Source organism: Echiichthys vipera (genome assembly GCF_963691815.1).
Source record: "Echiichthys vipera genome assembly, chromosome: X".
Classification (NCBI taxonomy): Eukaryota; Metazoa; Chordata; class Actinopteri; order Perciformes; family Trachinidae; genus Echiichthys; species Echiichthys vipera.
In genome coordinates this window covers 34376889-34390176 of record NC_139825.1, presented here as the reverse complement: position 1 = coordinate 34390176, position 13288 = coordinate 34376889, and the positions used below count along the sequence as shown (strand labels likewise).

Here is a 13288-nt window from a genome sequence, read left to right as displayed (position 1 = left end):
GACAAATCTTTACAGTTTTAAAGAAAATATAACCTAGATGATTTTTGAGATTTTTGCCAATTAACTTAACAAATTAATTCAATCACACAGAAAAAATGTGACAAAGTGGATGTGCATTTAACAATTGATCCATCGTCACACTTTTTTTCTAACAATATATATTCCATTTATGTGACCTCAACCGCTAACTAGAACACACAAAGAAACACTGTAGCATAGCAACAAACTGCTCATGTCACACCCACAGTAGGGTGGCATTAAAAATAGCAGCACCAATCAGTGTTTGGATGCCAGAGCTGATGAGAACTCATTATGGGGCATAATCGGCTCAGTTGAACAACTACTGAGATGTTGCTTTGAGGAAACTAAGAGCGCACCATCTGACATGTTTTCAGTGCTTCGAGTGCAGATACCAAACAAGTTTTTATCATTTGTGGCTTGACAGGATTGGACATGAAACAGGTGCATAATCTCTGCAGAAAAAAATGATGCAGATATTTTTAAATATAATGATAAACCAAACTGAAGTCAATGCTTTGAAAAGACGCTAGTAGCATTACCAGTGTCGTTTAAATACAAAAAACTAAATAAAACTGACAATAGTGCATAATGCATGATAATGGGAATTCAAAAACAGTTCTATTTTCAGTAGATACATCTAGACTTGTGTTTGGGGCTTTCGAAAGGAATGGGGGTGTGTTATTGGTTGTGACAAGGTATTCTGAATAAAGACGCACTAAACAAATCATCTGGTTACATTAAAATTCTGTTCTAGATTTATCCAATGCTAATGTACAAAAAGACCTCCTAGGAAACACACATCCGCCCATACTGATGAACATACAGTAAGCTATAAATAGGCAGCAGCGAGAGGGAAAAAAGAGGGATGACACAAACATAAAATGTGTCAAATAGAATACGGAGTACTAACATAAAAAGAGTTAATTACTAAATTCCTCAAATATATCACAAAAACTCCCCGTACCCACACCCTGCCTGCCAACTGCTACCACCCAGTGACCTCACTACCCCGATGACTTCATCACTCTTCACCCTTCCTGTCCTGACCTTTGTTCCTTGTGATTGGAATGATGTCCCGGATGGACGGAGACAGGCAGAAGATGTGTCCACCCTGGATCTGTCCCTCTGTCTCCACGTAGTCCTCGAAGGAGCAGTTGACCCCCGCTGACATATCAGGCACGTTACGAGCCTGGAGGACCAGCTAGAGAGAGAGAAAGATAGGGACAATCAGTACAAGATCAATGGAAGGACATGGTGTACATGGATTGTTATAAGATATGACATGAGGGTTAATGGGTGATGGGGAGGAGGGGTGGAGTGAAGCATGGGTATGAGTATATGTGACAGCAGCAGGAATAAAGGAGGGTGAGTGCTTGTGTGTGTGTGTGTGTGTGTGTGTGTGTGTGTGTGTGTGTGTGTGTCAGTCTGAGCAGCTATTACAGCAAGGTTAATGTGCAGAGAGAAAGTGAGGCAAACTGTAATCACTCAAACCTATGTAGTTACTTTGAGGAGCTGCTGACAGAATAAGAGCTCACACACACGCACACAAACAGACACGCGTACAGATGTCCACGATATAGATGGTAAGACTGGTCAAAAGCAAATTCCTAGTTAAATCTACACGACTTATAGTTGCAACAGTTGTATCTTTGGTTGTAAAATGTTGTGATTTACATGACTATTTGTTTTCACAGCTGACGTATGCATGTAGGTAGAAGATATACGTATTACAGAGAGAGAAAGGCATAGAATAGTGATACAGCAAAAGCTCAATGAGGGTCGCTCTAGCGGTCACCATCTTGGCATTATCTGCCGCCGCCTGCTCCCAGCTGATCCAAAATAAGATTTGGAGCGAGGAATAATGCCTACAGTCTTGAGACAGTAGGCATTATCCCACACCCACACCCTTAATTATGCATAACTTTAAGCCTTAATGTAATTCGGACAGGTGATTTATAAAAATTCACCCTCACATACAGTTGTCATGAACTGGGAAATTAGCAATGGACACAAAAGCATTTTTTGCACCAGGCTGTAAACATGTTTCCATACAAGTCGGGCATCTTGGCATGGAAGTCTATGGGGACTGAATTGCTTTTGGAATTGCTTCGTTGTGACTATGGCATGCAACTAATTGCAAGTAATTTAGTTTTTTTGTTGGGCCTTTTCATATTGAATTCATTCCTAGCTATTTATAAAGTACTTAATTTTTCAGCCCTGGAGCTTTCCGCTTGGCTTGACCTAGTCAGCAACCATGTCCATTACAGTCAGATCTTTAAAGAGCAGGTGGAAATGAATCATGGCACCAGCTTTAAATATGTCTCTGACAACAACATGCTTCATAGAACGGGTTTTTCAGTGGACACTCAAAGGGATTCCATAACCTAATTTAATAAGTTTATCCCTTGCTCGTTTATTGATTAAAGAAATAAAACGGTGTAATTTCAGACAATGTGGGACTATAGACAAGAGAAGACGAACCTGGACTTCAGACATGGTGACGGAGATATTTCTTGGCTGAACGGTGAGCTCCACACACTGCCTCTGGTCAGAGGCAAACCTCTGGGGCTCTCCTGCTCGTTCACAACGGTCCTTGCGTGAACAACTAGGGAGCAAAGGGGAGGAGGACAGGGGAAAATAAAAGGGGAGTGAAAAAGAGAAAAGAAGAGAGGCGGGGAGAAAAGGAAAGAAATAACAGATGAGTGAGAAGTGAGGGAAGGAGAGAAGAGACAGAGACTATGAGCAACTGTTAAACTAATATGACAATCATATTAAGATGACAAACATGCACAGTCTTCACCGTCACACAGAAATGGGAGCAATAACGGAAGACAAATAGGCTAATAGCATCCCCCAGCCATTACTGCAGGCCTTTATATCATTACCTTATTGGCCCTGACATTTGTGCAAGAACGGCTAAGCTATATGAACATCCAGCCCCCCTCATCTTTTCAGTTTACAGCCCCACCCAATTGAAACTTCTCAGGTGATATACAAGCAATCATTAAAGTTTCCCTGAATCGTAAAAATGGTACAATTCCTACCAGCCGCATATCAATGGGGTCAGCAATTTCCCCTGCTTATAACGAGCCGACTGATTGTGCTAAAAAAAAACAGCTCTGTATTGTAGCAGTTTTACTATTAGCTATTCATAATGCATTAGCTATCACTTCACCTTTGCGCTAACAACAACTGGTCCCAGTGGTGAGAGGAAAGTGCTGATGTAGCGCTTTGCAAGGCCTTAACAATAAAAGGGGGGCAGAAAAAAAACGCTAACTGCTTCCTCTGAGCAGCAGCCCCCCTCCTCCTCAATCCCCTCGTTTAGTTAGCCTTCACTCGAGCTCAGCAAGAAAAATCTGTCGCCAAACAAGTCCCCCAGGAGTCACTAACTCTCGCACACACACATACACACTTGCTGTACAGGCATAAGTAGATATGCACAAAGGTATGTACACGTTTTCTCATTATGGACCTCTTTTCCTTCTACTGTTCCTCAATTGTGTGTGACTGTGTGAGTGTGTTTGAATGATGTGTACTCATTTGGCTAGAAACACCTGCATGTCTGTGTGTGTGTGTTGGTGTGTATTCCACGTTCAATTCCACCGTTGATTGAAACTATCGTGGCTTTTAATAAGATGTGGCTAAAAGCACCAGAAGGCTGAAACAAGGCTTATAAATAATTTGCCTATTAATACCAATTTGCCTGCAAGGGCCTCGGCTAGATTTGGCAACACTATCAGGCAGGAAATGAGCGAGCTGCATTCAAGACACAAGGTCAAGTCCATCAGGATTGATTGTAATTTCATGTGTGTGCATCTGCTGAAATGAAGACACATAGGTGCTGTGTGTGTGTGTGTGTGTGTGTGTGTGTGTGTGTGTGTGTGTGTGTGTGTGTGTGTGTGTGTGTGTGTGTGTGTGTGTGTGTGTGTGTGTGTGTGTGTGTGTGTGGGTGTGTGTGTGTGTGTGTGTGTGTGTGTGTGTGTGTGTGTGTGTGTGTGTGTGCACCTTGGGGTAAGACAGTTTGGTGATGGTGGTTTTGTAAGTTTAATTAACACACGGGGAGATGGCATTATGCCAAATGCTTGAGGTGCTCTAAATTTGGTTTAACATCCTGTCACCTTTCAATAACATGTAACTGTTCTCACACTCGTCTGCATGCATATACACACACCACACCCTCAAGTCAAGTGAAGGAAGTGGAGAGATTATATACACACACAATGTGACTATGTATCGCTACACTTGTGAAAGATAAAATGTATTTTCTAAACATAACTCACTGTTTAGCAACGTGTCACTGTTTACTGTTTTATCTTAAACAGTAATCTTAAAGCAAACATAAGACAAACAGTAGGCTGCAAACCACTAACAATAACACTAGAAGTGACTTATCCTTAATCTGTTGGCAAACAATTTTGCCTATATAAGTATCAAAAACTACACATGTAGAGAACCATTTCATTACACACAAAAGAACAAGTCAAATACCACTAAGATAAATGGGAGTGTCAGTGATGCGGGCTGACTGTAGTGTTATTTATGTGATATTAACAGGTTTAGCTTGTTGACAGGTTTCTACAGGATAAATGCATCTCTATTGGCAGGCAGCTTTTAAGTTGTACAAGTCAGATTTCTTCTATGAGTCATAATTAAGTGACTCATTAAAATGTGTTTGAGTCATTTTACTTAAGTTATAAGAAGAGGTTAAAAATAGTTTCTGAGGTCAACACAGGTCACATTCAAAGCAGTGGCTGGTTGTGTGCAGTGTTTTTCTATATGTGTCAGCCTGTCTAGGTTTCAATGAGCAACTGATTAAATGTGAATAAAGATTCTGTTACTGTTTTGTCTATTTTTTTTATATAACCTGTTTTCAGAAACATATTTCAGTGTACTGTTTAGCAGTAAGATAAGAACGTTTCTGACTAAGTCTAGCCCAAACCAAGCCCTGCCTACCAGCCATCTGGTGGGAGAAACTTTCTTGTTTTACTGCTAAACGGTACATTTATGTGTTTCTGAAAACACTTTGTGGGAAAATCTTGTAATCTTGATGGATGTTTGATTAGCACTGCCTGGTTTCATAGTTTGATAAGATTACATTCATCAAGATTTCATTAACACTGGCTCAGAGACTCCTCTGATCTGACTGGTTGTCAACCAGGTGCAGTGAGTCTAGCAGATGACGTCGGGAGCAGACAGAGAAAGTTTTTTTGCAGATTGTCTGTCTCATTGTGCTGTCAGAATATAGTGACAATTTCAGCAAATATGAAAACTATAGTTATAGCTATCAACTATAGCTTTAATTAAAAGCAAAATCAGAAAAATACAAACTTTTTTTAGTAGACAATGACATGAAAATTATCCCTGGAAGAGCACAACCTGGATTCTATTTTAGGTTAGATTTCCCCTTTGAACAACAAGAACTAGAGTATCTGGGGTGGCAAAGGCTCCTGAACTTAATGTGTAGCCATTCAGGTGGGTGCTTCTACTCCAACATGATCAGCTTACAAACATCTAAAACACTTCTTCCACAATCATCTACATTGCAATGGAAGGGTACCAGGGTGAAGTGTGTTCATGTGTGCATGAGTGTGCATGGTACTTACACATTGTGGAGGACACACCATCCGCAGTGAGGGTCTCTGGAGCCTAAACACTCCCCACAAGTGGTGTACTGCTCGCAGCTTTCCACTGGAACTCTCACCACCTAGGGAGACAGAGAGAGAGGGACAGACAACAAAGAAAGAAATCAAGAAAGAGCAGGGAGGAGATGAAGAAATAATTAGTATCCTTGTTGAAATCAAACTTAAATTCAGCTGGATCGAGAGAGCATTTGACACACTGATCAGACAGACATATTTATCAGACTCATTCAATTGAGCAAACAGTCAAAGTCTGTGCTTGTGTGTGTGTGTGTGTGTGTGTGGGTGTGTGTGTGTGTGTGTGTGTGTGTGTGTGTGTGTGTGTGTGTGTGTGTGTGTGTGTGTGTGTGTGTGTGTGTGTGTGTGTGTGTGTGTGTGTGTGTGTGTGTGTGTGTGTGTGTGTGTGTGTGTGTGTGTGTGTGTGTGTATGTACGTTCCTGAGATTGAAAGAGAGCTAGTCTGTGAGAAGTGTCTTTGTGTATGTGTGTTCTGGTGAATGATTCCGGTCCAGCGGTGTGTGACAGTCTCCAGCAAAGCGTGTACAGGAGAAGCCTTGCAATGCATGCCGGGACACCTGACAGGTGGCTGTGGCAACAGTGCTGCGATTGACAGGTGACCTCAAAAACCAATGGGAGGCAGAGGAGCAGAAGGATAGACCCCCAGAGTGGGCGTGTGTTTGTGTGTGTGTGTTAGTGTGTGTGTGTGTGTGTGTGTGTGTGTGTGTGTGTGTGTGTGTGTGTGTGTGTGTGTGTGTGTGTGTGTGTGTCTGTGTGTATGTGTGTGTGTGTGTGTGTGAGACAGGGAGTGGATTGAAGACCACAGTGTACCTATGTGACAAGACTCACAGCCGTACTGGATGTAGGAGCTTGGTGATAGGCTACAGATGTTGCTTCAGAAACAGGATCAAGTGTTTAAGTTAGCCCCTCCCCTCCCGCTCAAGGTGATGACAGATGGCTCACAACATATCCTCATTGGGTCTAAAAGTGTGTGTATATTTCAAGATATTCACACGAGGTGTGTGTTTAAGTGTTTGACAGACAGATTGCTAGCATATGCGCAGAATGCTAGTGAGTGCGGAAAGTAGGCACGTGTGTTTGCGCGTCTGTGTGCGCACATGTGCTGAAAGTGTCAGCGCCGCATTCAACTTTTCTTCACCAACGGGCCCCATGTTGATGAGAAGTGTGTGTGTGTGTGTGTGTGTGTGTGTGTGTGTGTGTATGTGTGTGTGTGTGTGTGTGTGTGTGTGTGTGTGTGTGTGTGTGTCAAATCGCCACATCAGGCTAGTTTTAAATCATGTAGCGGAGAGTGAGCAGGCCGATCAGTGAGTAACGGATTTTAACAACCCTACCCTTGGGTAACACTATTATAACGTGGACACACAAGCAGATTTAAACATAAGAACCCTGTCTAAGTGGTATGTGGGGACTTAAGTTGTGACCGGCCCAGTGAGGGCAGACTTTTTTATGAGGTTGGTATGGGAGAGACAGAGAGATGTATGGAGGGATAAGAGAGAGACAAAAACGTGGCAGAAAGAGAGAAGAGGCCTGAGGTGAGAGATAAAGCTGGTTAGCTGCAGGATGGAAACCAGGCTGACAAAGGAATGCAGCGCTGAAATATTAAACTAGAGCCTGGATTTCTCTGTGAGCTTTAAGTACAACGAAGATATTAGACAGATTGACACAGTGGAGTTCATTTATGCTCTGAAATGTCTTGTATCAGACTGGCCTAGGGGCTTTCTGACAGAACAATGCTGCTCAAGCAGAGAGCAAACATACAAAAACACTTGACACTGTGTTTGCCACTAATCCTCCTTTTATTTCTTTCCTCTATTTCCTTATTTTCCCCACTCTACATCTGGTTATTTCCATGCTCCTTCTGCTGATTCCGCTGCCCCGCAATCTTCTCTCCAAGAGTCATCCTGCTCTGAGCATCTCATTCATTCATGCCACAGACCACAGTACAGTAGCTTTTTAGCTGCCAAGCTGCCCTGAAAGAGGAAGTCTGATTAAATGATGCAAACGAGCAATGCTGGGGACCGGAGTGGGGAAGAGAGGGAGCTGGTCATCTGCTGGAAGTGCTGGCTGGATGGATGAATAGAGGGAAAGAGAGGTGTAATGGAAGCCACACGTGGGGCGAATCGGCAAAGACATTGTGCTGAGAATATGGGATATGGTGGAAGACAGCTGCTATGTGTCATTGTCAAAGCGAGTGTGAGTCTAGTTTTCATGTGAAAGGAGAGCTGAAAGAAAGATGGAACAAGGGATTGGGGCGTCTTGGATAATAAAAGGATGACAGGGGGGGGGGAAAGTGTGAATGAGTGAGCAGATAATGGATAAGTGGATGAGGGAAAATCAGCTATAGTTGACACCGTGGGAGAAAAAAACCCCAGCATGCTTTCAAACAGTTTATATTTTAACTAAAAACTAAAAAATAAAATGAGAATAATGGTGAGAAGGAGCCAGCCTGGTCTGTTCCTGCAGCCAATTCCCCCTCTCTTCTCCATAAATCATTATGACTGTGATTAAGGACAATGGTCCACATAAATCATGCCAACAGTATGGGTCCTTGGTGCGCTAGCATAACCTTATCACTGCCCGGTGTAATGATAGATATGGTCCATTGTTCACAATTGTTCCTGAAGTATTAGTAGTGAACACACTATGGGCTCTATTTTGTGGGAGTGGCATACAGCTGTTGATGTGGTAAGGGGCTATGATGGTTGTTTTTCCCATGTAAAATGCTTTGCTGGAGCTGAAAATGTACTTGTAACCGCATGTAGATCCAAAAAATGTGTGCCTGCGCACGCACGCACACACGCGCGCACACACACACACACACACACACACACACACACACACACACACACACACACACACACACACACACACACACACACACACACACACACACACACACACACACACACACACACACACACACACACACACACACACACACACACACACACACACACACACACACACACACACACACACACTGTGTCTCCCTTTTTGTGTTTCTCTCTCTGGCTCTTTTAATGAAAGCCAATTCCCGACAGTGTGCCACATTACTCCTTTAAATGACCTTATAAACCAAGGCCGCCATCTCCTCTCTCTTGCCATCTCCTTATTTACAATAGCATCCAGTGCTGTAACTCAATTCTCCTTCCTCGCTCTCTCTTCCCGTGTTGTCAGCCCTCTACCCCAACCATATCACAATGCCGTGACATCTTCTTTCTTGCTATAAACTTTTCCACCTTTCCTCTCCAATCTGTTTTTACAGAGCGCTATCACCTGCCTTTAGACCTCCAGCTAACAGGCTTTGCGACGGTCACCCCCAAAAACCCAAAGGACCTGTAAAGCTTTCAGCGTGGCTTTTCATTGGTTGTTAAATTTTTAGACATAAAAGGATCAGCCTTGTTGCGGCTTCTTTTTTTAACATTCAAACACAGAGGGAAGTCTATAGTAGAGGGAAAGAGGAGGAGGGGTGTGCCTCTTCTATGGGTTACACTGTCTGGGAGCCAAAAGGAAGAAATCACAGTTTATTTTCAGTTATTTTTAGATATCTGCATGAGACTCTGCATCATAAATTTGCAGTAACATCCATGCCTCCTTGAACAACTATCACTGAACCTCTTGGCCTTAACATTTAACCTCATTTTGGCTCTAATCCTCCAGCTCAGGGACAAATGGTGAAATCTGGTTTTACTGGGAAGCACCCAAGGGTCAAAGTATCAGATGTCAATTGAAGAAAAGAGTACATGTACTGTACACAGGGGGGGGGGGGGGGGGGGGGGTCATATGCTCAGCTCCCAGAGAAGAATTTCAGAGAAATCTCATAAACCTGTGGCTCTTTCATTGCTCCTTTCCTTTCATCTAAACCATACTCTGTAATCTCAACTAGCTGTGGTTGAGCTCAAAAAGACATCCAAAGAGTCCAATTTAAACTAAAAAAATTGATTTAACCAGCAGCTGAGAGAAGCGGCAGACAGCAGGTGTAGGAGGAGGAGGAAGAGGAGGAGGACGAGGAGGACGATGTAGAGAGGTTATCGCCTTACATCATACCTACATCATACCTACATCATCCCTCCATCCCAACATCTGTCATTCATCTTCCATCTTCTCAACATTTAATCTGTGCTAGCAGTCGTGTGCTAACAACCATGTAAATGAAAAATGAAAAAAATCTACCAACATAGCCAATAAATGCCCCAGAATGACAGAGAATATCAGAGCAAGAGAAATCAAAAGACAGACTTGTTTGCAAGTCTGCAACTGTAACTGGTTGTCATCACTGCAGTGACTGTAATTCATATTGGCACCTTCAGCTTTGGCATCAGTGAGTCATTCCTACAACTGGAAATTAGTACGGCAGAGTATCCTTAAGAAATCATCAATACCCTTACTTTGATGCCAGTTTCTATGGAGTTATTTTACTATCTCTGTTCAAGAGCTTGGTCTTTCAGTTTGAGCGCATTATTTGCTGATTTCATTGATCAACACTACACCTGGAATCCTATTGGTTGAGGATTTTTGATAGGGTTGTCACAACCAAAAAATCCAAGCCTGCAGCAGAAATTCGAGAGTGCACAGTAGCAGCGTGAGTGTGAGGGGAAGAGCTGAAGCTGGGAGCAGGAAATCTGTGTAAGCCTCAACATATCTAAGTGCGAGCAACAATATGGTCAATTTGTGCATGCAAGAAGAAACTATTTGAGCACAAGAAGAAGCTATTTGAGTTTGAGGGCAGAGTTTGAATGGAAGAAGGACAAATCTTAAAGTAAAAGTGAATTATACGCCCAAATTGAATTCAACGCTGTTGAATAAAGATAGTAAAATAGTTCCATAGTTCCTCTGTGATTATTTTTTTCGATACCAATTTAATAAATTTTAAAAATGCGCACTCGGTAGTCAAGCCTCTCAAAAGACAACAAAAACTTGAGCCCTGAGTGTGTGTTTTACCCTGCATGTCCCTACAACATGTAACGATAGAAAGCCAATCGCCACCCTTAGATCTCAACCATGCCCCGTCCTTACTGGCTCACTGACACTAATGAGATTTACACCTTAGGTATTGAAATTATTTATTGAATGACATGGCCTATAGTATTCGTTTGGGACCTTAAAGTATCAAAGTTCTTTACCCCGACCTAGTCATTGGAGATCTAAATTCTACCCAGTGGTGGTCAGGCTATCCCTTAGGCGTAGCACAGAAACATGTCTCTCAACAGGGTGTCCGTGTAAAGGAGCTAATTCTTCAAGTGCTGGGATACTTATTCGTGGGGTGCTGTATCAAAGGCTGGGTTAGCATGTGTGCATTGACTGGATTGTAAGGGGCTTAGGAGATCAATGACTGGCTAGGAGCTTGATGTGTTGACTGATTGGAGATAAGCAGCAAAGCAAACAAGTCTTGGGAGAATCTGGCACCGAAAAAAGAACGGAGAGGTGCTGAAGGACGGGTGAAGACATGGAGGATGGGTAAAGGTTGTGTATTTGGAGAAATAAAAAGTGAGAAATTACATCAGTGTGTTGTATGAAAAAAATCCTCTGCTGTCACATTCAATTTGCTGAATGATGTCCTAATATTAAATCACTGTTACACTGCAGAGATGCTATTGACATATGTGGCTATGTGGTCAACTTAAATTGTTTGCTACAGAAGTTTTTTTTGGTGAATTAGGTCTTTATGTGTCACAGTAGAAGAAAATAGTGTCCACTGTGATAGCTGTAATCTCTTGTTTTCTCTCTCAGAAACTCACTCCCATTGCCCTTCCTGGGTTGCTTCCCTCACTATCTTAATCTCTCTTATATTGTGTTTTGTCTGTGGTTTCTCCCTCCCGATCATCTCCCCTTCTTTTTTTTCGCCTTTTTAATTTATATTTTTATCCTCTTCCTTCTGCACTTGGCTCAATGATTCATCCGCTCCATTGTTTTTCCTCTTCTGTAATACTGTTTTGATGTCTTCTTCTAAACTCCATCCCGATGAAAACAAGAGGCTGATCAAACATCTTATTTATTTGTCCTTTGTGCATGCATATATCAAGCTCAAGGCCAATAAAGTTGACAACTTAAGTTCCCTTCTCCTCAGACTGCTAGGTACTGTACACATAGACACAGGGTACACACCGTCAGACTGCACTGCAGCATCTAAATATAGAAGCACCTTCAAACAAATTGTAGTAAAACCTTTAAAAAACATTCACAAAACCTCAGAGAAAATCTATGGATGATTTCCAACAACAATAGAACATAAAGTAAGTAACATTTAGGACTAACAACACAAACAAACAAAAGAAAGAACCTAGAGTGAGTAAAAAAGACAAACTAAGCTTTGAAAAATTAAGATGTAAGACCACATTACTCATCACAAGGACATTCCTATTAACTCCACCAAAGAGAGCTAATTTCAAACTATAGGGCAGTACACTTTCTCACTCTTTGTGTAGCCATTTGTCCACACTACTCCCTGTCCCTCATGAGAATGAGAGCCTGAAAAGAGAAGGGAGAGAAAGAAAGAAAGTGTAATGAAAAAAAGCAAAAGAGGAAAACTGAGACAGAGACAAAGGACAAGGCGGAGATTGGAGAAAACAGAAGAAAACAAAGCATTGCAACAAAGGCTGTAGACACACAGGGAGAGAGAGAGAGAGAGAGAGAGAGAGAGAGAGAGAGAGAGGTAAATGTGACTAGCTAAGGTAGACAGGCCTAGGGGTCTTCTAATTAAGTGAGGATGGGAGAGGCCGGCGGCCTGGTAAATGACTCTGTCACTTTAGTAAATGGACTTGGTGAGGAGTGAGGAGCCAACAGCTGGCATTTCCATTAGCACTGCCAGGTGACCCACCACCATATACACAGACAGAGAGAAGCGGAGGAGTGAAAGAGAGGGGAAAAAAACAGGACAAATGCTGCTTTTCTTCGTTTGCTCTCACGTTAGTTGACCTGTAGGAGTCATTTCTGGTAGCAGAATGGATTGCGATTGTGGAGAGAGCCAAAACCACTGCCAGCATGTTTTACAGGAGCTTTTGAAATATAACATTGTGTGCATTGCGAATTAGAGAGAATTGGTTGAAAGAAATGAATATGCATTTCAGCAAAGCTACGTCAAAACAAATCCAACGCAATGTGAAAACGGTCATCTGATCAATGTGTGTTGTTTTTCCATGACATCAGCTGATGTGGCTATATTTCTAAATTTCACATATGAAAGAAAATACTTAATTAACTAATTCATACAACCATGATTCAAGAGACAAGACAATTGACATGGTCATCATGGTATTATAAGTGCTTATTGTATTATAAGTGCTTAAACAATCCGTCAACTTATCAATAAGGCATAAAATTAAAGGCCTTGTCGAGCAATTCAGTATTGCAGAATGGTGAAAGTTAATACAGCAGGCGAAGAGATGTCCTGACATTTATTCTCAATTATTTATTGAGCTTTAAACATGCTGAATCCTACATTTCCCATAATGCAGCTTAACAGCATCTTTCATTAGAATCCCCATGCCTAGTAAATGTCAAAGTCTTTCAAGCTTCCCCCTTTCAGTGTGTAACGCAGGCTTTCCATACGAAAATGGAGAGGTTGTTTTCTCATATTTCACGAAGGCTTGAAATTAAGAGCTAAAGAAGACC

At 42.0% G+C, this 13288-nt stretch overlaps 1 protein-coding gene across 1 annotated transcript in view; it reads right to left on the bottom strand.

Annotated features, from left to right (window-relative positions):
- plxna1b (plexin A1b) overlaps positions 1–13288 on the bottom strand; it is a 197687-nt gene that overhangs the window by 86947 nt on the left and 97452 nt on the right. The window contains 3 exon segments of the mRNA XM_083938601.1: positions 1069–1222; positions 2503–2626; positions 5625–5725. Of these exon segments, the coding sequence (XP_083794727.1) occupies positions 1069–1222; positions 2503–2626; positions 5625–5725 (379 nt within the window).